We start from the raw sequence: 25812 nt of genomic DNA on the forward strand, positions 1-25812 counted from the left end.
TTTTCTGGTCTAGGGACATCTGTGAAAGAAACTGTAACAACAACTAATAATAATGATCCTCACTAGTCAAACTGCTGAAATTGTACTTAATTTCCAGTGTCGTGCCCATTGCTGGTAAGACCAAGCTAGATCTCTAGGCCAGAGACACGAAGCAATGATTTCCATGCTTCTCTTATTTATCAGGGCTTGGTCAGTGCAGGACCTCTTCCTGTCATCACTGCTGAACCTCGGACTGTGACAAGATTTTACCCACCTTCCTACACAACTGGGTGTGCTGGGTCAGAACAAAAGGATAGCCAAGCTGGGTAATCCTGCCTCTTGGCAGCAATCAGCAGTGGAAAGCTGCAATACTTCCCAGAAGCAGTACTTTCCTCAAAATAGTTTTCATTCTTGAGCAACTTGTGGTTTTAAGATTTTTCTGAACCAAGACATCATCTCAGGACAGTATTGCTTCTGTTCTTTTGCAGAGTTGTCCAATTGATTTTTTTTTGAACCTCTGTAAGTAGAACAGAAATACTTGGCATTCACAATATCCTAGAAGTGGACAGGGTGCTCCACAGCTGTACTCCACATTATGTGAAGAAACCGTATGTTATATGAATAAACCCCTCTATTCCTGCAGCCCCAAGCATTTCTTCGTGTGTCCCTGTGTCCTGCCTTGTGAGTTCATGTGGAGTGCTCTTCTGCTCTTTCGTGTCAGGCCAGAATAAAGGGAACAGTTGGCCTAGAGAGGTGTTGCTACTTATATATTTCAAGTTATGTCTCTAACACATTAAAGATGCTTCACATCACTGGGATGAAGTCTGAATGCTCAGTTCAACTGTCTCAAAACGACTTCCTGCGCCTGAAATGAGGTGGCTTGCTCCTGACCAGGTGGTCTTCCTGGCCTGATGCTGACTTGATTTGGTTCCGCTTACTAAACTAGCAGAGAACTAACCCAGGTGGAAGTAAGCTACATTTGTACACTGCAGATGCATGTCGGAGCTGGGGAAGGAGGTGGAAGGGGGTCAGGATTGCTGTTCTGGTGCTGCAGCAAGCTCTTAGGTAAGCTAAGCTCTCATTTCCCTACACCCAAAGCTGCTCTCTCTTGGAGACTGCCTGTTCCTGTCTCCATGCCAAGTTTCCGAGTGTCATGTGCTGATAATGCCGCCGGTATTGATACGGCTGCACATTGCATGTCGATCTTTCCAGAGGAAACAGCCCTGTCTCTCTGTCGCTAATAACAGAGCAGTCGATCACAGTGGATTTTTTTTTCCTCTTGTTCCATTAGAGATGAGCAATCCAATATGGCATTCAGTGTCCCCTGGGGCAGGTCAGCACCTTGCAGACCCCTTCCCTGCTCCCCAGACTCCTGCTGAGCCTCTCAGCAGCGTCTGAGGAGTGTGCCTGTATTGGCAGTCCCGTCTTTGTATTAGACTTGCATCCTGGCGAAAAGCCATGCTGGAGACACAAATTAGTTCTCTCCCAGTTGTGTTGCAGGTAAGTTATTCTGATTTTTAATGTGAATGTTGGGTCCTTGAGTTTCGTGCAGGAGCAAGTGGTCTTGCTGCGCTCCAGCGTTTGCTGCTTGAGGGGAGCAATCTCTTTAACAGTAGGTGGGGCACTAGCATATGGAGTGGCATGCTGCAAACATGGCCTGTACAAACATGTCGTGGAAGGGGCTGCCAGTGTGCCAAGAAATGAGATTTACTGAAGGGAGAGTTTGTTAAATCAAGGCTTCTCCTCTGATGCAGGAGTCTATCAGAGGCTGAGGACTGCATACCTTAGGTGTGGCTGCCTATACCGCAGGCTTTCTGTCTCTTGCCTGATGTGTTTTCCTGGAACAATTTGTTGGCTCTTGGAATCCCAGCTTGACAGAGGCTTAATGGAAGGTGTGTGGCGTGGGGTGGAGGAGAAGAGAGGTCTCATTTCAGCTTCCTTGTCATATCTCTGACACTGTGCTTGGAGCTTAGTGGCATACTGAGCTGAAGACCATGTAGCTCTCAGGACCATGGAGACAAGGTGCTCATTCTCACTGGTCAAGTGTCTTTGCTTTCTGAGAGCACAGCTTTGCTGAAAAGGCTTTCTGAGCTGGTTACTTGCTGTGATGGTATTAAAGGAGTATATTCAGTCAGGGCCACCTGGCAAATTCTTTTTTCTTAGGACAAGATTGCAACATTTGGGACAGGGCTTATGGTTCTCACAACTGAAACCTGTGCAGAGTTCAGGTGCTAATTTCATCAGTCTCCCAGGAAAAGACAGGGAAACCAAACACTTGTGTGGATCTTCAAGAGTTATCATAGGATTTCCCGCAGTTTCACACGCATGCTTTCTTTCTTGCTTAATAACAGATCTTCATTGTGAGCTTGTATCTCTGCATATTTGTGAAACGGGGATGACTGCAGAAAATAATTTTAGGTAGTCTTCTCCTAGTTTGGGCAAGTTCAGATCTGTTGTCCTCACTGCCGTTGGGTAAGTGGCTGCCACAGGGAACGGCTGGGATGCAGAGATCAGACTCGGATGTTACTTCTGGGACAGCTGTCCTGTTTAAAAATTGATAGGTTTGAATTTTCATGAAAAGCACTGATTGACACAATCGCAACTATTTCTGAAAGGAAAGATGTTTGGGTAAGGTATTTGGTGCCTCTCAAGCAAACTGGAAACTGAGGAAATAATGGAGGGATAAAAAAAAAAAAACACAAAACAAAACAAAAAAAACTTTTCTCCCAGCTCTTCTCTGCCATCTATTTTGCCTCTGAATACATATTTGCTAACCACTAATGAAAGGAGATAAAACTTGACTTGTTTGCCCCTCACGTGCCCTGTGGGCAGAAGTAATCTGAATGGATAGCCTCTGTGAATTGCGGGGCTGAGAACAGAATGGTCCCTCTGCCCTCCTGAAAGCACGGCCCCCTGCTGCTGCCCAGGTTCTGCCCAGGCGGGCTTTCTGTGTACTTTGGATTCACCAGGTCATCCACTGCCTGCCAGCCCTGGACTGATCTGTCAGATGACAATCCTCATCATATATTTACTAGTGCCTTGTGCATGTCTCACTACACTGAATGTCCCTGTTCCTGCCCTTTCCCTATCTGTCCTTGCCTTTCTCCTCCTCCCCTCTGCACAAGATCTTTCTGTCACTTGAACCTGTCCTTTCAGCCAGTTGTGACATTCTTCTGACCTTTGCAGCTAAGCTCTACTTCCTCCTTCACTGTGAAGATGTCTGTGATACAATCTCTCTACTCTGTATATGCTACTGAGACTTCTGTGCAGGTCCCACTTACTGCTGCTCTCGTGATGGTTTTGTTTTTACCCTGAAGTTATGTATCTGCATTGTCTACTCAGTTCAATTCCTGGCTGACGTTGTTGTGTTGCCTAGGAATAAAATTAAGTATTGATCACTGTGCACTCAGCAGACAAATTAATTCATATATTAATTATGTATAACAGTGTGCCGTTCCAATAATGTTTGGTACCTAACAGTTTAAGTAGTAGTGTGCGTGTGCTCTTTGCTTTCATCTTAGTCTTTTACAGTTCTGAGTCCTTTTGTCAGTGATGGTCTGAGCATCGCTAACTTGCTGGTGCTGTTTCTTTCTTGTTATTTTCTGCTGGCCATAAATTTCCAGGAGAAGCCCTATGCCACCCCACTGGTTACTGCTAAATCTTCTTGTTTGCTGGAAGCCAAGCTGAAATACTTGTAGCTAATATCCCACCTTTTGGAGACCTCCTGGTAAATGTCAACATCTCCTCCACTTGGATGGAGTTGAGTAGCTTTCAGGGACTGACCTGACTGGGGAGCTGATCAGTTGTTTGCTGGAAGATACCTTCCTCTTCCAGGTCTTTTCTTACAGAGTGTGCAGATAGATGGAAGTTGTCTTCTTTGCCCCCTGGTGGCCCTCACTCTGCTCCGAGTCCTGTGCCTCCATTAGGCCTATGGAGAGACTACAGACAGACATTGTGGATACAGGACTTACGAAGCACAAATGGGGGGAAAAAAGGTTCTACTCTGATGTCTTGGTACCAGATCACACTGGATTCTGCCCATGAAAAATCTTTGAAAACCTCTGGTCAAAGAACATCTTTAATATGAGCTGTGTGCTTAATGTGAAACTGTGTCCCTGTGCTGGCTTAGCAAGGGCTACAAGCAGCGTATAGAAGTGTCATGGAGCCTGACTTCAGTGAACATGGTGGGAGGTACAGAGCTTTCCCGTTCGTGTCCCTCCCTTTTAATTACTGTGATCTCTCATGAGCTCAACCCAGTTTTGTTATGAAGGTTTTACAATGTTAGGGGGGTTAAATTTGAGGTTAGCCTATTACATGGCTGTTTAAATCAGCACAGTTGTGGTATAGCAAGTGCTTGATGATGAGCTGCGAATATTCAGCTGTTATAACTGGTCCGTCTCCCTCTCTGAGTACTGGGAGTAATCAGCCTTGGCCATCTGAACAAAACTGCCAAAGTAGTTTCAAATACTTAAGTAATACTTACGTAAATACTTAAGCTTTCCTAGAATAGAGTGGGTGGGCTGTGGAGTTCAAAACCACTCTACTCATGGTATATCCTGCCCTGTGTGGAGAGGGCTGACCCGTGACTTGACTTGTAGGGCATGAATGTTAGGAGAACATTCAGATTCAAAGCTTGGAAGTAGCCATACACGAAACCAAGCTTGAGTGCTGCATGGAAAAGTGCAAGAGGGTTTGGCATTAGAAATACCACTTATACAATGGCTTGCTGTGTAATTTTCCCCCTTTGGAGAAATGCTGTTGATGTCAGTTAAAGCACAGAACTTTGTACAATGTTTTTTTATTCTAGTAGTGTAGATATAGCATCTTCTGTCTGTGTTTAAGATGCCTGACAGAGTTGTGCTGCAGGATGTCTGGTTACTGTAGGAGAATCTTAAGGAGTTTTTTTTTTTCTTGTTGTTCCTGATCTGCATTTCTATTGGAAAAAAAAATGCCTAAACTTCATTTGCAAGCCTGAATTGTTTGTGAGGAATAATCAAAGAAAACGAGGAAGAAGCCTTGAAATTGTTTTGTTTTGCAACATTGCATTTCCAAAACAAACAAGCTAAAGTAGAAAGCATCAAAACAAAAAGATTTTGATCAAGATAGTTTGGAAATCTCAGTTCACATTTCCTGAATTCTGAGTTTGTTTGAATTTGGAATGTGGTACTTTGGAATGTGTACTCTGACCATGGGTCTTCCCAAGCCAGGGAGAGAATTTGCTGCCTATCGTTACTGTTTTAGCAAAACCCATGCTGAGTTGCAGTGTGCTTCTGTGTGGAGAGCAGATGGGGTTCAGCAGCCAGCCAAAGGACATTGTGATTTACAGAAAACGCTGCTGACTGGCTGCAAGCTCTCACAGCCCAGAGATACCCGTGCTGTCGCTGTTACTCTTTGCCACATTTAAATGTATGGCTTGTTCTGACAGCCTTGGGTTGCTGTGCACTCCTCTGGTAAATTCCTTGTGGGGAAAGGACAGAGCAGCTCTTTTGGCCTGTATGGGAAACTTAAGCTGCATGTTACTGGAGAAACAGCATGTCTTTGTACACCTTTATGTGTAGTGATGTAGAAATAGATGCAAAGGGAGGATTGAAGGTGCAGCCTTGAATCAAGTTTTGTGTATTTAGCTGTGCACAGTCCAAACGTTTCTTAAGCTCCGACAGGCTCGGTGCTGTGACTGCTTCCCTGGGGAGCCTGTTCCAGTGCCTGACAGCCCTCTTGGTGAAGAACCTCTTCCTGATGTCCAGCCTGAACCTCCCCCATTGCAGCTTGACTCCATTCCCTCGGGTCCTATCGCTGGTCACTACAGAGAACAGATTGGCGCCTGCCCCTCCACTCCCCCTCGTAAGGAAGCTGTAGGCCGTGAAACATGGAGCAGATTGTGTGAGCTGAAGGATCAAGTGTTTCCAATGCACCAAACTTTCATGCGGATTTTTCTTTACTGTTGATTGCAGACTTCCCCAGACAATGTCCATTTAGTTATCTAGTAGCTAATGTACTGTTAAAAGACAAGCAAATTAAGGTAAATTAACCTCTTTTTTTCTTACATTTTGCATAAATTACAAGCACCGGGTGCAATAAAATTGCGTTCTGGTTTCAAACTGAGATCTTAAAAGATCTAATACTGCAGAAGGTACTGAACTACTAATTTCTCAAACTCCTCAAAAGAGAATATAGTGAAGTATAATCTTTTTAGTGGGAATGGAAATCATATTTTGAGGAAAATCTCTTTGAAATACCAACCTGCAAGGCATTGTCAGAAAGCTCAGCAGTGTTTCGCTATTCTGTCTTCCTTAGTAAGCCCTAAGGATGGAATTTCTCCATTGGTAAACATGAATCAATTTTGGTCTTGGAGCAGACCTCATTCCAGATATTTATTGCTGTCTAAGCTTTTATAGAAAGTGTATTTTATTTGATCTTGCTGTTCCTCCTACTGCTCCATATCCAAAGTACAGTGCCAACACTAATGTCTTTATATCTTTCTTTGTTGTTATATAAGCTTTTGTCCTCTGTGGATGGGGACTTGATGTGCTGTCCAGACTGTGGACTCCCTGCAGTTTGCTTTGGTCGTTCATATTGGGGGTGCCCATGGTTTTTTTTTTTTTTACAAACCTTAAAAATACTTGGCTGCAGGAGGTAGGCAGCTGAGAATGACACCTCCCTGTGTTCCTGGTACCTTGTTTTCAGGTTGTGATGGCAAACCTATGAGTCACTGCCTTATGTATGTATGCTTGAAGGAATTCTGTTGCCAAGGTGACTTTTCAAATACTATTTTTGCAAGGGCAGGTCTTTTCTGAGAAGGGAGCCACAGATCTGTGCACTTTCCTTCCTACACAAACTGAGGATGGGCTCACGAGAGACTGGACCTGTCTAAATCACACTGACCAGGGAAAGAGGGTCATGTTCTACAGCAGAGCTGAGAGGCTCTGGCTCTCGGTTCTTGTAATGCTCTTTCTGTCTGGAAAACAAAACCCTGCTACTCTGCATGGTCAGGTGTTAAGGAGGTGGTCAGGTCTAACCTCCTTGGTTTGTTTTTGATCTTTCTTGCTAATTTTCCATGAATCTTTTAACTGTGTTATGATTCCACATAGAGTTCAGCAGAGAGATTCCCAGTACCTTGTAGCAGTGTGGTCTGCCCTTGCTGCAAGCCTTTCTCAAAGGTCAGTGTTTATAAATGGGGATGTATTCACTCTGTCTTTCCTCTAGACCTTTTACATATGGCATAACACTTGCAGTGTTCATCACTACCTCTTCCTAGAGCTGATCTCCTTGTCTCTGTAGTCTTTTCACGTTAAAGTTACTACATTTGTCAGTCACCTTTGCACAACGAAAGCGTTAAAAACAGAGGCCCCCTTATAAGTTTCTTTGTGACCCTATATGCAATCTGGAAAATGATAAAGATATTTTGAATTTATTCAACTAGAAGCATGGCATTTGAGAATGCATGCTAATAAGAGCTAAGGGCCTGAACTCTTGGATCTCTAGGGATGTTTTTAGAAACTGTCTCTGCAGAGAAAAAGTGCCAGCTGTCTTGCTGAAGGGAACAGAATTTTATTTTTCTGCTGCATTTGAAGAAACGTCAGCTTGTACAAAACTTGAGAAAGAAATAGGCCAAAGTGTCTGTGGCAGAGATGAGGACAGTAATGTGGCAGTTGTGAGCCCTGGTTCCCACTGTGTGACCCAGGCTATGAATGCATGCACTGGTGTAGTGCTTCATGCCCCAAGCACCTGTGCTATTTCACATAAATAACATGTGTGCCAGAGGAGAGGAAGAGCAACTTGCTAGGCTTCTGCAAACAAGGCTGGGAATTGGCAGTGGAACAGACACCACAGATCTTCTTGGGCCAGTGTCCTTCCACGCAGGACCAGGAAGCAGGGACATTGGTATGCTCCCAAGGGGGTATACGTGCAGCTTGTTTGCAAAACTTGCACTAGGGCTGGGTGCAGTTATACCAAGAAGGCTGACATCCTTGAGAAGGGAGGGCTGCCCATGCTCTCAGTGACATTTCCACACCCAGAGTCAGGACTCAAGGGCTTTGCATAACCCCATTGTCCCCTGTGTCTGAATTACAACAGAGGAAGTTGCTTGACCTCTATCGTAATGTTCAATACTGGTGTACAAGTTCATCAACTTTATAGCCTGGAGTTGGCAGAGTTGTGCTGGGTTGTTTCTTATGGAATATCTTGAGCAGATCAGATAGACCATCCTTCAGGAGACGGAAGGAAACGTATGGTGGCCCCTCTGGTGCTGTCTGAAGCAGACTTTGGCCTCAGCTCCAGTCTTGCTCTTCATGAAGACTTGATTCTTAAGCTTCAATGGTGATAAAGAAACGGAACAAAGCCCAGCTGCTGCTTCTCTCTGTGGTGGCTGGGGCCATTAGGTTGCCCTCAGAGGCAGGCTGGTGAGTTTTCTCTGCTTGTTGTAGCAGACATTAATATGAGGACATCAGTCACCTTTGCTTTTGGTGCAAAGTGGGATTTGGAAGTAGGCTCTGTAAATAACCTTGTGGTTCTGGAAGGATTGGGAATGCAGATTGTATTTGAAATAGGATGCCTCTCTCACTGGGGGAAGAAGGAAAGCTCGTGTGCTGGTGTAATGATAAAACATGACCGAAAATAATGTAGCTTGTTCTGGAATATAAAAAGCAGACGCTGTATCCATGGTGAAACCTGTCCTGTCCCATTAAGGGCTATCATACGCTTTTCAATATTGTTTTCCAAGACTCCTGAGGGTGCCAGGACTTGGGGTCTGTAAAACCCAAACACTCCCTGCCATAGTCTCTGTGCATTTTTTGCAGGCTACTAAGCTGTCTCTGGGGGCTTCTCTAAGAGTAAGGGGCCAAATACCCAGAGTATCAGCCCCCTGTCCCTGGCCTTCATAGAATCATTAAGGTTGGAAAAAGCCTCCAAGGTCATCTGGTCCAACCATTCCTCTACTACCACTGTCACCCACTAAACCATGTCCCCACGCCACCTCACGTCTAGGTCTCAGTAGTCCCATGTGCCCTGGTCTCCTCAGACACTTCTGGAGCAGTGCTTTCTGGAGGAGAAGCAGACCTTGAAGTCACCTTGTTGGGAGCTGAGCTGCTGCATGGGATGAGGATGCCCAGGGAGTGCTGCCTCACTGCTGGGGAACATTTTGGCTGACTTTCTTCCTGGCTTGTGCTGTCTGTCAGTTTTCTTGCAGGAAAAAAAAAAAAGAACACCTTCAGGCTTCTGCTTGGACTTCTGTCAGGTCACACCATGGTTGCTTTCCACCAGGAGACTGGGAGAAATGCAAGTGTTTTGCTGTTTCTCAGGCCCTTCCAGTGAAAAAGCATAAGAGACGATTTACAAGTCACACTATGTAATTTTAAACAACCAACCAATCAAAAACCCAGCAACAGAAAACCCACCCAGTCTTCCGCTTTTGGATGTACTCTTTGCAAAATTTCTTCAGTGAATTTATTCAGCAGCTGCAGGCATATGCTCGCTTTCGCTGCTGTTAAACAACTGGGGCTGAAATTAACACATCTGTTGATGTTTAACTTCAATTTATACTGTACCCTGTTTTGCCAAAATATTGTGTTTCAAGCAGCAGCTGCCTCACTGTTACATATCACCAGAGTTCTGGGAATACTGCTTAATACTACATGCTATTTTTTAATAACTTACCAGAAGGGGACTTGGTGCTTTGCTGTAGTTTTGTAAGGAAGGAGCAGATGCTTGTGTTGCAGAACCCTCTGTTACAGTGCGGTATAGCACAGGTGCAATTTTGTGTCTGATATTTCTGCTCACAATTGAATCCTTGAACCAGTGTGATTTCCAGGAACTGTTTGAATACGCCTGTGAAGCCCCTGTTCTCACCTTCTTCGTTGTGGACTGAAAATTGGAAATTGAGACCCTGTGGCTTAGAGAAACCTGGGGTATTATGCCTTTAACCCAGTCTCGTGTCTGTGCTGGGTTCGTTTCTGAATGCCTAGCAATGGCAAATTGGGAGTTTTTAAGGTAGGAGAAGTACATATTTTTTAGTGTAAATGCCTTGACAGCAGTCCTTGAGAAACGAAACGGAAACAAATGAAGAAAAACAACCCGTAACTGTTCCTGAAATGAAGTTGTGCTTAAATAACCTGCTTCCATGCCATGAAAGCAGGATCCTGAGAATTGCTAGGGATAGTATGAAACATTTGATGTAGGAGGCAGAAAGGTGTTGCTGTTTTGATAATTTGTTTTTATTTAAGAAGTTTCGTACTGTACAGATGGGAGGGAAAAAACACATCCTCACTAAAAGGAATAATTGTCAAGTTACAATATGTGAATTACCCTCAAGTAATGTAAATGGTTTTGGTAACCTTTTCCCGTGATCAAAATTTCAAAGCCAAGCGTTGTTAAATTAGATGTAGAATGGGATGGAGGGAGGGAGAGAACCCCAGCCCCTCAGATTTCATGGAAAAATAATTAAAATGGAGCTGCAGTCTGACTTCTGATCTCAGAGGTGCTTGCAAGCTAAATAAAAATAAAGACTACCTGGGGACAGCCTGTGCTGTTAATTAACTAACTGAATTCTGCCTCTTCTGACAGAAAAGTTCTCCAGTGAATTTTCAACGGCTTTGGCATTCACCACTGCAACTGGAAGGTGCCAAACACAACTTGGCAACTTGCAACAACAGAAAAACCCCTTTTTTATGGGCGGGGAGGGATATACAAAATGAAAATATCATGGCTGTCGCGGCTGATGTGGTTTTTAATGTGTCAGACAGTATCCAAAAACTCTGTCGTAATAAACACCCAAACATCATTCTGTCAAGATTAATATTGGTCCATAAGATTTAACCCCATACTCTCTTAAAATTAGCCCCAAAATGCAGATAGATTAGGCTGCCCACCTAGTCCATGTCCCATGGACCATGGAGGGATGCTCCCCTTCCCTGGCACTGCCCTGGAAATCTGCAGCTCAAGGCCCCAGTGCTGAGTGCTTGTAGAGGTTGGGCTCCTGCCAAGAAAACAGCTTTTGTGTTTCTTTAAATATTCTGCTGCTGTTTGGGAGAAAAAATAAATAAATATCTGAATTGATGTTATTACTAGAATTGGCCAGCTGGCTGAATTTTTTTCATTAACAAATCCCACTGGGCGCTGTTTTCCCAATGAAGTAATGAGCATGTTTTCAGACAAGGGGGCAAATCTCCCCAGTGCCTTTGCTTCTGGAATCTGAAGCTGCTCATGCAGTTGGGATCTGCTAGAAATCCAGGGAGAAGGCTTCCAGTCTCAGCACCCACTCAGACACTATTGGGATGTGTTTTGCTATTCACATTTTGGCTTCTTGTGATCCGTTATTGTTTCCCTGGCAGCGAATTCACAGGAATTTGTTGTGATGGTGTGGGGGAATGACAGTGGGAAGCTGGTTACTGGGGACATGCAATTATGGCAGGAGACTGGTGCCATGTGCTCGTGTTTGCCTGAATCCCTGCCACTGCGTGCAGCATTGATCTTGGCTGGGGCAAGAAGTCAGGAGAGCAGCTGCTTCAGGCATCGTCTGCTTCATTCTCTGTGTCCTTTTAAAACTCAAACTCAACTTGTTGCTGTTGTTGCTGCCTTTATGTGAAAGTCCCCCCGACCTCATCAGGCCTGCCCTGATTTTCACACATTGAAATTATTGGGTTCTGATCCTGCTTTTGTTTAAATCATCCTGAAAGATTTGAAGCTTCAGAGAAGTTGTCTTCAGTGAATTATTTTCAGAGTTGTATTAAGTTCCTTTATTCTTTTTGAATTCTGTTTGAAGGGGGAGAGAAAGGACATTTTTTTTCTTTTCTAGGCTTAAGAGTAGCCTAAGGTGAGAGGAGTAATGTTTGGGGAGCTTATTCCTCTATTAGCATTCCTCTAGCAGTATTCACAGGATGTTTCATGAGAAAAGTTGAATAAAGTCTTTTTTTCTTAAAAAAAAAAAAAAAAAAAAAAAAAAAAAGGAAGATAAGATAAAAATTTGTAGTGTCTGAAGCGCATCTCTAATAAAAACATTTGGGACTTTTTTTTCCTTGGTATTGAATATCAGCAATTAACCGCTGTTTTCCAAATAGTGGTTATTTTAGTGTATAGTAGGTGTTAGCCTTTTTCTAAGCTATTAATAACGGGCGTCTACTTAGGGGTGCCACAAATCTGCATTTTTCAGACCATTTCCAGTCCTCTGCCTGCCTGCCACTTGCAGTCTGGGCAGAAGTTGAGGATAGGCCAATTGCTTACGTGGGTGCCCAGCAGCTGTGTCAGAAGGCCTTTCCTGCTGTCCCTGCATGCCTGCAGTCTGTATTTCTTGTCTTCCTAGTTTTATCAGTACACATATTTTCAGACTGAAGCTTGCTTTTTTTCTTCCACTTCTGGAAACTGTAAGCGCTCTGAGTCTGTCCTCACTGGTTTATTAGATTTATCTCGGTTTAGCAATCTGTTGCTCATGCAGCCTCAAAAAGGAAATAAACCCAGACCTAACAGAGATCTGTGGCAACTTGTCTTGGTACATGGATGCCTGTGGAGTGATGAATGGTTGTGGCCAGCTTTCAGAAGGAGGTGCCAGCTACTCAGGCCAGGTTCCTGTGGGAATGCAGAACACGAGGTGCAAAATTCTCGTGAAAAGCCTTGTGCTACCAAAAAAAACAGGCCCTATGCTGCCATTTCTGCTGATCTGATCTTGTTGCTTTCGTATTTCTTAATTGACGGTGAGCCAATTTTGATTTGTTCAGCTCTGAGTTGAGATGTGATGTAAGTCCGTGGGCAGCCTGTCCAACATACTGACACATCCAACGGCGACAAAGGTTGAACAAAAGATTACAGACTCCGCAGGACGGTCTCTGTAAAGTGTCCAGCAGAGAATTAGTGTGCAGAAGCCAAACTCTATCTCATGTCTCTTTTTTTTTCTAGGTTTAGAAGAAAAACCAATTATTTCAAAAAAAGAAAAAATGAAGCTGAGGAAAGAAAGATGGCTACAGAGTAAGTACTCCTCCAAAGCACAGCTGTATGGGGGGACATCTCACAGGGTAATCCTGGGTAACCCTGATGGATTTTTCTGTAGATGGGGTGTGGCTGAAAGTGTTGGGTTGTGGCAAGATGAGGGTTGGGGGTCAGGGAGTCTGAACACTTCTCAGAAACCGTAAAGTCTGCTTCCCACGATGTGGGATAAAAGTCCTTTTTTTTTTTCCCCCCTCTCCAAAGGGCATTTACACTGAGATTCAGTCTGTGTCCTTGTTTTTGATCTTTCTCCATGTGCAATGTGACTTCTTAAAAACCTTCAGCTATTTAAAGAAGACCTAGTGGACGGGATCCCCTGGAACACTGTCCTTAGGGACGAAGGAGCTGAGCAGAGCTGGCAACTCTTTAAGGATGTTTTTCATAGAGCACAAGAACTCTCAATTCCCCTGTGTAAGAAAGCAAGCAGGAAGGGAAGAAAAACAGGATGGGTGTGCAAGGACCTGCTGCTCAGACTGAGGCACGAGAAGGAAATGCACAGGCAGTGGAAGCAGGGACATGCGGCCTGGGAACATGTGATACAGGGATGCTGTCCGGATGTGCAGGGATGGGATCAGGAAAGCCAAGACACAGATGGAACTGAGCTTGGCAAGGGATGCAAAAGATAAGAAGAGATTCTTATAGGTACGTTTCTTAGAAAAGAAAGGCCAAGGAGAGTGTAACCCCTCTGATAAACAAGAAGGGAGGACTGGTAACAACAGACATGGAGAAGGCTGAGGTACACAACTTCTTTGCCTCAGTCTTCACTACCAGTCAGGCTTTCCATGACTCTTGTTTCCCTGAACCTGTAGGTGAGGGCTGGGGGAGCAAAGCCCCTTCTGCTGTAAGCGAAGAACATGTTTGAGACCACCTGATGGGGCTGAACGAGTTTACAGTGCCTGATGACACACATCCCAGGGTCCTGAAGGAATTGGCTGATACAGTTGCCAAGCCTTTCTCCATCATGTTCGCAAAGTCCTGGTAGTCAGGCAAAATCCCTGGTGACTAGAAAAAGGGAAACATCTCTCCCATTTTAAAAAACTGTAGAAAGGAGGGCCTACAGACCAGCAAGCCTCCCCTCTGTGCCTGGCAAGACCATGGAAAAGATCCTCCTGGAAGCAATATGAAGGTACATAAAAGACAAAGAGGTGATCTAAGACATCCAGCATGGCTTCACCAAGGTGAATCATCTTTAAAAGTCAGGTCTTAATTTTTCTGTGTTGTTGTGTATGGGACTCACAGGTGCCAGTGGGAGCCAAGAGTCAGGGAACCTCATCCTGCAAGATAGTTTGAGGTTGTCTTGTTTGGGGACCTTTTGAGAGGGTGTGCAGGAGGCTTGCTATTCCTCACCTGGTGGAGCAGGGAACATCACAGCTCCTCTCTCACTGGCATCTCTCTGCTGGCAGCAGAAGCAGCCTCTCCATGTCAGCTTCTGAGGTACTGCTGGTGGCATGGGGAGTAGCAGAGGGATTCCTCTTGCCACCTGGAGCTGTTCCTGGGACAGGCTTTTCCCTTAACACCTTTCTGCCCAACAGAACTGCCGACAGACTGTGTTTGGTGTTGAGCAATGTGGCTTTCTGCTGCACCATATGCTCTCTGCTCCTGAGCTCTCACTGTGCTTTGAGCTTGGGTCCATCAACCTGTCATTGCACCAGTCACAGTGGAGGTGTCTCCCCTTACATAAAAAAGATGGTAATTTAACACCATGACTGCTAAGGAAGCTTCTTCCTTGTCATTAAACAACGAATTATGTTCACAACTGAAACCATCATTGTCCCTGTTGAGCAAAAAAAATAGATGGCTGTGGTGGTCCTAACAGCTGGCCTGCCACTTTGTTTTGGTGCTCTTAAAGTTTTCTGTTTGTGTGTATATCTGATACTGTTGGGGGAACATTGGAAGGAACTGCTGGAGCACAGCTGAGATGTCCCTGGCCTGATATCCTGTCTCTAACGGTGACCAGTACCAGATACTGCGGAGAAAAGTAAGCCCTCAGCAGTTTTCTGTGACACAGAACCAACAGTAGAAGGGGTACACGGGACTCATGTCTTCTGCAAGAAAGAGGACATGCTCCTGAAGCTAGGTGACAGCACTGCTCCCATAGTTCAGGTCAGTCACTTTGGAGATGAGGACAGCCTAAAAGCACACTTCTTACACTCTTAATCATGCCCTCCTGCTTATATGTCTTTATTGCATTAGTCCTTCTCAAGATTATGTATGATGCTTTGGCCCTGCAATGGACCCTTTTCTCCTCTCTTGGCTCTAAAATTACTAAGCTGAGGGAAAACAAATGAAATTCACTGGCTTTGCTTTTCAAAGAACACCAAGTTAGAAAATTCCAGGTCAAACTACCTCTGTCTAAGAAGATGCTAGTTATTAGCAGTGCTTCAGAGACGCAGAACTACCTAAATTGTTGTCTGTCTTCACTTCTTCACTAAATCTGTGGCCAGTGTTCTCTGGCAAATGCTTTACTGAGGGTAAGAAATCCCTGAGACTTGTTTAAAAAAAAAAAAAAAAAAAAAAGAAAAAGGCAAATTTTAGTACCAGGTGTGCAGCTTTTTATTGAGGAAAAAATGAGAACAGCTGGAAAGGGCTTATATAAACATCAATAAGAAAAAGTGTTGAACAAAATGAAATGATATTTCTAGGGATGGTGATTCTTGAATGAAGCTTGGCATTCTAACATTGTCTCAACTGACTTTAAGGAGCTTCGATCAACTGAAGCAGAAACTCATTGATTTTTATTTGATGCAGATAACTTATTTCTTATTGTTGGTTTTGCCATATTTACTTGGCCTCTTCCCCTTTCCCTCAAAAGGGAACACAGCTTTGACTGCTGAAGTTGTTATGAATAAATTTCTGTCGTAAATCTTTCCAAGAGTTTGTCTCTTCTTAACCCAGGGCTGCTTTCTTGACATTGGATGCCAGGACCCTGAGAACTAAATTTCAGTCCATTAGTGCAAATGCAAAACTTGGAAAATTTTCATTTCAATAAATCATAGGAGAGACTAGAGATGGAAAAAAATTATGCAATGCTTCAGAGATTAGAAGTATGCACATTTCAAAATACATATATCGTATGGCTCCTCGGACACAGAAGACTTCATAGGAAAAGAATTTGGGATGTTTGTGCAGAATCAGGTGTCTGAAAATTTTGAGCACATACTGTTTATGAAAGCACTGAAGTAGTCAGCTTCATAAAGCCAGACCAAAAAAAGAAGTGATGCAGAACAGAAAGCTGTGTTCTTGGCAGGGATTGCTGTGAAGAGAAGCATTTACAATCCAGATTTGTCACAAACATCCATGTACAGCAAAAATTGCAGTTCATCAAAAACTGTTGTTCTTCAACTGAAACAGCTTAGCTGGGGGGCAAATGAGACAAAAATACTGAAGGAACAAGCAGCTAGTGAGTGAATTTGAGTTCATCTTCCTTGAATGTAGGCAGCTGGGTTAGACCCAGAATCCCAAGTGGCATCTTGCCTGTGTTCTGTAGACTGGCTGCTTTCATGTTTCCACCAAAAATACTTCTGCTGATTTAGTCCTGCTTCTGTGGCCACATGGTGTTGGAAGCCCTTGGCCTTCCTATGTCGATGAGCTTGGCTGTGTTACTGCTGTTACTGCACTCCATCTTGTCCAAACGAGGAGTTAGCAGCTTAGCTTAGAGGCTCATCCTTGCAATATGTTCACGTTGTGTTTGTCTGATTCAGAGGAAGATGGATGTGGTAAAGGAAAAACAGTGCTGACAAACTGGCTGCCTTGAGTCAGAAGGGTATGGTTTGCTGTGAGGAGCACAGTGTGTCTTTGTCCAAGGCCATAAGCAGAGGCCTGCACTTCTGGTGTGGCCTCCCATGCATGCACATGAAGTAGAATTTCTCCATTGTGTCCCCCACAGCACCAGCCACACGGTTGTCAAGGCAATGTGGTGGGTTTCCAGGCCTGGTAGCATGAGGAAAAGGAGGTTGTGCATCCTGCTGATCTCTGGCTGGTTTTGGTGATGCCACCAAGGGGTGTCGGGGACAGATGGGGACATCCTGCAGCTCAGCTGGAGGTTTGTCACAGTGCTGGGCTTTTGTGGACTCTCTTGGAGGAGAACATGTTCTGCTGGGGCGTGCCAGGAGGCCTGCTGGTTCCATAAGGCGTGGGCAGCTGCAGGACCAATTTCTACACCAGGGAGCCTGGAGGACTGGGGCAGGAGCCTGCAGCCTTCTATGCCCAGCTCCCTTGGCTCAGAAGGGAGACATCTGTAACGTGCTGGATCCTGATGTACACACAGCCTTGATCAGAGCTGCTGCAAGGAGATTAGTAAGCGTGGTTACAAGGAAAAGCCTTTTCCAAGGGCCCAGTTTATCCAGTGTATGCCTGCTTAAGCTCTACCATGAGCCAAGAAGGTGAGACCTTGACTTGCCCAGTCCTAAGTGAACAACTGAAATTAAATGCTTCTCCCTTGTCTACTGCATGCCTGTGTGAGGAGATCACGGTTTGAAAAACATTTCCACTTACCCAAATAATGTCTTATTTCTGATTTAGAAATAGAAAGTGTGAAGCTAGCCAAGCAGAAGCAAAAAGCTGAAGCAAAACGGAAGGCAACACCTGTTGTGGGAGACATGCAGCCATTGATGGAAGCCCTACCTGAGCTCTCTGACCTGACCGCAGGCGCCAGGGACAGAAAGCCACCCAAGAGGTATGTGTCTTTTGGAATGGGCTGTGTATTTCTCTTTTTCCTCCAGGATAAAATGGCCTTCTGCTCAGCTTGTAGCTACTGGCACTGCAAGCTTGAAGCCCAGAGTTAGGAGAACAGGACCTCATTCTCAACTATGTTTCACACCTTACCACGAAATCACTTTCTACAAGAAACGTGTCTGTGGTGGTTTTACTTGGGTGGGCAGCTCTGCTCAACCACAGCTGCTCTCTCACTCCTTCCCCCCCCAAAAGGGAACGGGGGAGAAAACATGATATACAGGGCTCAAGGGTTGAGATAAGGATAGAGAGATTGCTCAACAATTATCATGACGGGCAAAACAGACTCAGCATAGGGAGATAGTAAAATTTATTGCATATTAACTAACAAGCTAGAGAAGTGAGAAACAAAGGAAAGAAATCAAAAACGCCTTCCCCCCATCTGACCTCTTCCACCTCCTCTCACAAAGGCACAGATAATATTGCTTATTGGCCTGGCTCTGGCTATCAGCGGGGCCCTTATCTAACATGAGGCAGCTTCTGGATTCTTCTCTCAGAAGCCACCCCTGTGGCCCCCTGCTACCAAAATCTTGCCACGTAAACCCACTACACTTCTAAATCCACAGTTAAGAGAGGAACTGTATTGCTCAGATGAGACTTGGTGTGAGACAGGCCGGGAGAAGTGGGATGTTCTGGGAGTTGCAGGACTGACACACAAGTGTCAAGAATGTAATGCTGCTTAGCACACCTGTGAATTTGCAGTTGAGGTGTGTTTTTTATAATGAAAGTTTTCTCAACATCGCTATCGGCAAATGGTGTTTGATTCTTCATCCTCTAGCAGGTTATATCTGTACTGTTCAAAGGGGATTAATCCTTGTTTTGCAAGTGGTGAAGATGGGGATGATGGCTTACCCAAATTCACACTGCCGTAGTGTGACAGAGGAGAGCAGATCTGGAGGGTTAGGATTCAAAGCACAATGCTGCCTGCTAAGTTTGTTGGCTTCCTTCCTGCCTGAGCCTCTGGCTGTGTGGCAGCCTGGCATTCTGTCCTTCCAGACCGTCAGGCTTCCTCCTGAAGCAATTCAAGCACTTTGAGCAGAGCCTTTCTCTCTGGCCAGACTCTGTTCACCCTGCTGGCTTGGAATGTGATTTTGGGTGAGAGCAGAAAGATGTTTTTTCTCTTCCCTTTGCTGTACTGAAAGTGAAGAGCTGTTTCTGATCCTCTGACAATAATACTTCAACCATCCCAGCGAGCCTTAGAGTACATTCCGATTGCCCTTGTGTTTTTTCCTTTTCAAGGGAAATGCAGTGCTATGCCTGGCTCTTCAGTCTGTGCTGCAACATCCACCAGTGCAGAATAAAATCTCTGCATGATGCACAAATGCTCACACCTCTTCTCCAGTTGCTCACTATGGGTTGGAACTAGAGACTCGTTTTGACCATAATAAGCAAGCATTTGGATTAGAGAACAGCCAAGTATAAAGCTGCCTGGCAGAGCACCCTCTTCTTTGGTTGAAGATCAAGACTGGAACTACCATGAAACCTCTTGTGATTTGCTGGATGCCCCAGAAATGAACTCTGACCCAGATGGGATGCTCAGCTACAGAGCATGGCTGAGTTGGCAGTTCTCTGTTCTTCTGGAAAGTCACCCCTCAGACAAACAGCAACTGAGTACCTTGCATCTCAGCATGGGAAATATTTTCTTCCTTAACTTGACTCCTAATTCTTTGAATAACTTTTTTTTTTTTTTAAGCAGCTGTTCAGTCAGTCTGTCCTCTCTTTCAGTGGGAATAAGTAGCAAAAGTACACACACAGTACCTCAAAGCACTGAGAGTTGGTTGAGTGGAGTTCTGGGCCAGGGCTTAATCTGAGTGTAAGCAGGTGGGTTTGCCCTCTTTCTGCGATAATGTGCCACAACCATATAGGTTGTGTTCAGGAGCTATTCTCCCTCAGCATTGTCTCCCAGCCCTCTTGGAGGCTGAGTCCTAGCAATCTGGGGAAATGGCTTGCAGAAACTATGTGCAGGGGAAATAAAAGAGGTAGGTTGCTTCCTCTGAGAATTGCTTTCCCCATTACAAATATATATGTATATATATATAGTCTACTGTATATATAATCTACTACTTTAATCTGAAAAGATAGAGTAGAACTCAAAAAGGCTCAGAGAAGGCTAACAAGGATGGTTATGAAGGGTCTGGCACAGCTTCAGCTTTTGCACGGAGGGATCACTTAGTGAGCTGGAAGTCCTCAACCTGGACAGGAGTTGGAGACAAAAAGGCTTGGAATGTAATAGTCTATAAAATCAAGTGTTATGTGGTTAGGAAATAGTTTGTCTTCTCCATTATGAGAAATAAGGGACATCAAACAAAGCCAGCAAACTGCAGATTCAGTGCAAGCAGAAGGAGGCTCTCTTGTGCTGCACCGTTCCTAGCTGAGGGATATTGTGACTATGGGAAACCTATGGGTTCAGGTGAGACCTACAAATCCAGTGAGAGAGTGCTGTGGAGGATTACTGCACATATATAAGCTGGCTCAAAGTCTCTGTGAGTGCTGGTAAGGCTGTGGCCATACGCTTTCCCTGTGCTTACCCCTCCCTGGCCATCTGCTGCAGAATTCAAGGCAGAGTACTGGCCAAAACAGTCCTTTCAGCTGACTCACTACAATCGCTCCTCTGTTCTGTAATACATTTTATAGCAAAAGATGCGTGGTACTCATGGAAGATTTCTGTGCTCTTGCACAGATCTGTAGCTCGACATCCTCGGAGAAGGATGTCTCTGTTTCACTGATGGCTCTGTTTCTCTCCAAACCCAGATCTCATTGTGTGAGCATGGCAGCCCCCCTCTCTTGCTGGAAGCCTGAGCTCATGCTGCACTGCTGTGATACCTAGAAAGCCCAGTGGGGCTGTGGCACAGGAGGGTAGAGAAGTCCTGCTTTGGCTGGGAATTTGGAATTGGTCAGGACTATCTGCAGGTGGCACAGCAGATGTGGGAGCTCAGCTTAGACTGGTGTCACACAGATTGCTTGTGACGTGTCAGCCAAAAAGCAGTCCCCCTTGGTAGAGGCATGAAGGAGCTACGGTCCGATTCTTCCATGGAAGCAGTCTGTTTGCCTGCTTGTGGTTTCCTGTACTGCATGAGGATGTGTGCGCTAAAGTGTTTGAAATAGCCAGAGAAAGCTTTTATAGGATTTGAATCATTACATAAATGAAGGGTAATACTCTGGTGATTTGTCAGCGTTATTAATAAAAGATTAGATTCTCCAGGAATTTGATCTCCTGCTGGGTAAGAGAGCATTACAGTGAGATTTTATTCAGTTTTATAATGGATGAAGGCAATGAAGTGTAATGAAACAGGGCTAGCATTCGCAGTCCAAGTGAGCAGGCAGCATGTTGGTGGTTTGGTGGGGGAAAGTCAGGCAACAACCTTTCAAACGTGTCAGACCAGCGGGGCAGAGCTGTTGCACTGCACTGAAAAGCCTTCAGAAGCACTGAGCCTTTTAAATAGTGGAGTGGCTAAAAGCAAAAGTGGGCTGGTGCACCCTGATGCAGGCCCAGCTCTCCTGGTACGCTGCAGAGGCACGGGTCCCTCTGGGGCCCGTGATCTTGAAGGGCCTTGTGATGTACTTGAAAAAGGCTTTTATTCACTTGTCCTCACTTTCTGCAGAGCTGCTCATCTTTGAAGGGCCTGCAATGGCAACTTGGTGGTGAATACAGAGTCTGCAAGCCCCTGCCCCGGTGACCATGGGTTGCCATCCAATTTCTGAAGGGATTTCTCCCTGCTTCCATGAGCAAGCCAGGCAGACTGGGACTGTGACCAGGAAACTGTTCCTGTGCCAAGTGTTAATGAATGTGAGGAGAGCAGAGATGCTTCCTGCTTTTTCTGTGCCTTGCAATACTAGTGGATGCAGCAGCATGATGAGAGCTGTTTGTGTGCTCCTGCTGATCACTGTTCCTCATGTGCTGTCAGGTCTGTTGTGTAACGCCAGGGTGACCTCGAGAGGGACTGCAGGGTATGCGAGCAGTGTGTGGACATTGATCTGCCTGGCTTCAGCTTCCTTTGCAGGCTGTGTGCTGTGGAGGCTGGCTGATGCACATTCACCTTGTTTGGGTTTGTCTGGTTTGTCAGAGAGGTTTGGCACTGGGGCACACCATCCTGGGATGGAGGGAAAGCAGATGTGAGTGGGGCAGTGGCGAGAGCAGCCCTCATCAGCTTGAGAGCACCAGGATCCCCCTTGAGGAAAAATGAAATGAGCCAGGATTGAGAGAGGGAGAGATGAGGAGGAGGAGCAGGAACTGATCAGATGGGGAGGGATGATGAAATGGAGGGGCATGGAGCAGGTGGTGAGGAGGAAAGGGAGAACAGGAAAATAGCAGAATAAAAGCGTGGAGGGTAGAAGGTCAGAGAGGAAAACAGAAGGGGAGTTGTTCTTGTGTTTTTTTTGTGTTTTTTTTTTTTTCCCCCCCAATACACACTCTCAGAGGTGACAGCAGGGAGAGTCAGGTAGTCCTGCTGTGGCCAGGCTGGGAGCCTGGTGCACAGATTCAGTGTGGGATCAGACTCCTGCCTTTTGGTTTATTTTTGCTGTGTTGCCCAAGGCTTTATGTCATGTGATCCTTTGGCAGGAGCAGCCATAGGCTCTGAGGCTCTGACACTGCAGCAACCAGTGCCTTGTGCTGTCCCTTGCTAGTTCTCATCTTCAGTCAGATCCCTCCCTCCCCTCCAAGGTCCTGATTTGCTCTGAACTTGGAGCACCCGCATGCAGAAGCTCTGCCCATCAGCTGCCACCGTATCATTGCTGTTCTAGTTCAGCAGCTTTTTTTTATTCCTGCTCTCTAGTTTCCCCACAGCTTTCCTTCCTTGTGCATTTCAAGTCTCAAAAGCAGCCCCTGCCCTTCCTGCATGTCCTTTGCTTCAGCTCAGCCGTTGTCTTTATTACAAATCTCTACTGCTGCCTGGCATGAGGCATCACATGCTTTCAGCAGCTGTGCAGAATGGGATTACACCTCTGGTCTCCTTGGACTTTGCCCAGCAATAGGAAATGGGTGCAGAGAGTGCAGATCTATGCTTGCCGCTGTACCTCAGCTGCACATCGTCCTGTGTTCCTGAGAATGAATCGGTTGTCTAGAAATTTTATGGGGTTTTTAGGGCCTGTATTTGATTGCAAACGAGAAGGCTCTGTTGTGCTTTCCCTTCGGCTAATGTGTTTGCAGCTAACTTCTACTGGCAAACCTTTTGTGAGGATATGTGTTTGCAGGGAGAAAGGAATACTGCTATTCTTAAAATAGAAGTGATGCCTGATATACCAGTGGTCCCACTGCAGGACTGGTCAGTAGCAAGGCTGGCAGCTTCCTATTCTTGCTGAGTAACCATGGCACTGCATATAAACTATGTGTGCAAATGCTAGAGCTCTGCAGCATGAGCAAGGAACACAAGATGTGCAGGGGTAACGTGTGACTGGTGGGGAGGGGAAGTTCATTGGGATCTTCTCTCTTAGCAACAGTATTGGTCTGACCTGGAAGTTACAGATAAGCAGAAATCAGGCATCCAGGCGTGGTCATCTAATGACCCATTCTAGAGCTAAGTAATCCGATTTTTCTTTAGTTCATTTGCCTCCTGCATGTTCAGTCATGACTCCAGAGCTGTCATCAGTTTGTGGCGGAAGGAGTTTATATTTCCATTACTGCCTGGCTGTGGAAATAATTGCCTTTCAGGACAATTTCCATGCAGGACAATTACCTGTACTTTCTGGGAAGGCAGATGCAGAGTCACTGGATTCTTTCCATCTCCTCAGCAATTGATAAATTATCTCTCCTCTATGGCACTTACTCACTTGTGTTGCTTTTCTCCACAGGCACGTAAAAGCAAAGTCAGAACCAGTGGACTTCTGTCTGATGAAACAAGCTCAGAAACACAGGCTTTTGTAAGTACTCAGTTACTAGATGTCCAGTCTTCCTGCTCAGCATCACAGAATGGTTGAGGTTGGCAGGGACCTCTGGAGGTGTTGTAGTCCACGCCTCTGCTCAAGCAGGGTCACCTACAGCCAGTTGCTGAGGACCACATGCCACTGGGTTTTCAGTATCTCCAAGGATAAAGATTACAAAACCTCTCTGTGCAAACAGTTCCAGTGTTTCAGTCTTAACACACCTGAAGGCCCTAGAACTGGTGGCAGCTTTGAATTGCCCCTTTACATAGTGCAGGCTATTTGCAGGTGTCCTTCTGTTTCAGTCCACTCAGTCAATTCTGGATGGTTTCAGTCCATTTGCACTTCTATTTCATATAACATCTAAGAGAGCATAGGAAGCTGCACTTGCTCCTTAAAGAATTCATTTTTCCTGTCTTATTGAAAAAGAAGGACCTGTTTTGGGCCTTCTGTGTAAGATCTCTGGGCTCTCAGGACAAACCCACACCAACTGTTTCTACTGGCCACAGTTCTCTTGATTTTTGGCTGTACCAAGTGACAATGCACATGCTGCATCCCTCTGTGTGGCACAGACAACGTGGTTATCAACCAGGAGGTACGTCCCTTTACTCAGCTTGCTGAGCTGGGGCTGCAGCACTCAGCTATGGCTCCGTCTCTTAAAACACTAGGCCCGTGTAGTTTTAGCTGATACACTTCTGGAAAGCCTTGAGCGGTTGAGGAGCTCTTGGATGTCTGCAGTTGGCTTACAGCTGCTCTGCTGGAACACCTCTGGAATGTCAACTTAAAAGCCTTACATCCCTTATGGGGACAGCTGTGCATTGGCATCTGCCAAACAGTTTCTTGTGAAGTGAAGCACTCAATTACTTTTGAGTAATTCCTGGACTTTGCTAAGATTTTAGCAATTCCTTTTTCCTCTGTATAATCTACTGGATATTTTATACCAACATCAGGCATCGAGAACTTCATTGTCCCTCAGCGCAGCTCTCCTGGAGCTAGGCCCTGTGCTCTGAGTGTTTGCTTTCTATGATGCCTTCTTCTGCTGTTTCCGTCAGTTCTGGGCCATTCCGCTTCACACTGGGGCTGAGAACAGTCAGTCTACAGATCCCAACATTACTCTTCAGCACTCTGTGAACATCCTTTTCTGCCTGAAACTCGCTAGTATCTGTGCTGCAATGCCTTTTTTGCTCAGTTCTGCCTTTCTGGATGAGCCCTTCCTTGGCTTATCGGAGAAGCTGAAGGGTCATGGCAGAATCTGCTTCTGTGCTCATACACTCTGAAGCAGTTTTCATTCTGTGTGGATTTACCAGATACCCACAATCTCTTTTTCCCAATTTGCTAGTGAAAAGCTCTGAAAATTTTCCAAGTGATGAGGGACACTAATACGATAGTTTCTGTCTGTGACGTGAGATTGAGCTGCTGGCTCTCTCAGAGCTAGCAGCAATTTGACCATTGTTCTTGGGAAATTTAGGTCCATTTCTTGCATCATTTCTTTATGAGGTTTACACTGAGGGCAATTCTGTCTGGATAGAAACCCACTACTTTATGAGCTTTTTTCTTGTCTCCTCAGTTCCTTTTGCATGAACCAATTGTGTGTTTGTTTTTTTTTTCTCTCCTCAGAGAGCAGGAAGTGGCATGGTTTCATGAGGTCATTGCAAATCCCACGTACAAAGCCAACCCCCTCATGGCCATCAGTGAGCATCTCTCCAAGAGGCTGAGGCAGGAAGAGGAAGGTAAACCCCTCTAGGGCATCAGCTGGGACCAAATGTGCAGCTGGAGCTGGTGCAAGGGCTCCAGGCCACAAATGAGCACACATCACTAACGTGACCTCTCAGCCGTGTCAGTCCTCAGAAAAGAGTCCAGCGTATTCTTAAACCCCACAGTCGTGTTTTCTGTCTGCAGGAATAATGCAGTTCTCTCCTGACAGTGGCGGCTGCTCCTTGGCCAGCAGCCTGCAGAGAGCAGGGTGTTCTGCGAGATCTTTGTGCAGACATTAAGCTCCCTGTGAAGTGTCTTGACACCTCTTCTCTTCTTGTGAGCAGGCACAATTTCTTAACTTGTGCCAGTGGCAATGTATCTGCATTTTCTTCCCTCTCCTCCCAATCCTTGCTGACAACTATGAAAAGAGGTTCACTGCTATTGTTTTGGGATTGTTTAAGACCCCAAGCCCTGAGGCCCAGAAGGTTGTTGTAGATCTGTGTAAGGACTGATGCTGCTGTTCAGAGACATTGTTTTATGTGAAGAATTTAGCTTTGTAATAAATGCATTCACACAGTA

At 45.3% G+C, this 25812-nt stretch overlaps 1 protein-coding gene across 1 annotated transcript in view; it reads left to right on the top strand.

The window, feature by feature from the left end:
• The window catches only part of SLX9 (SLX9 ribosome biogenesis factor), a 46946-nt gene extending 21134 nt beyond the window's left edge, over positions 1 to 25812 (top strand). The window contains exons 3-6 of the mRNA XM_072041144.1: positions 12862 to 12930; positions 17470 to 17623; positions 23470 to 23538; positions 25156 to 25812. Of these exons, the coding sequence (XP_071897245.1) occupies positions 12862 to 12930; positions 17470 to 17623; positions 23470 to 23538; positions 25156 to 25282 (419 nt within the window). The 3' untranslated portion in view covers positions 25283 to 25812. The remainder of the gene's footprint in view (positions 1 to 12861; positions 12931 to 17469; positions 17624 to 23469; positions 23539 to 25155) is intronic.

This window comes from Anas platyrhynchos, chromosome 7, assembly GCF_047663525.1.
Source record: "Anas platyrhynchos isolate ZD024472 breed Pekin duck chromosome 7, IASCAAS_PekinDuck_T2T, whole genome shotgun sequence".
Taxonomy (NCBI): Eukaryota; Metazoa; Chordata; class Aves; order Anseriformes; family Anatidae; genus Anas; species Anas platyrhynchos.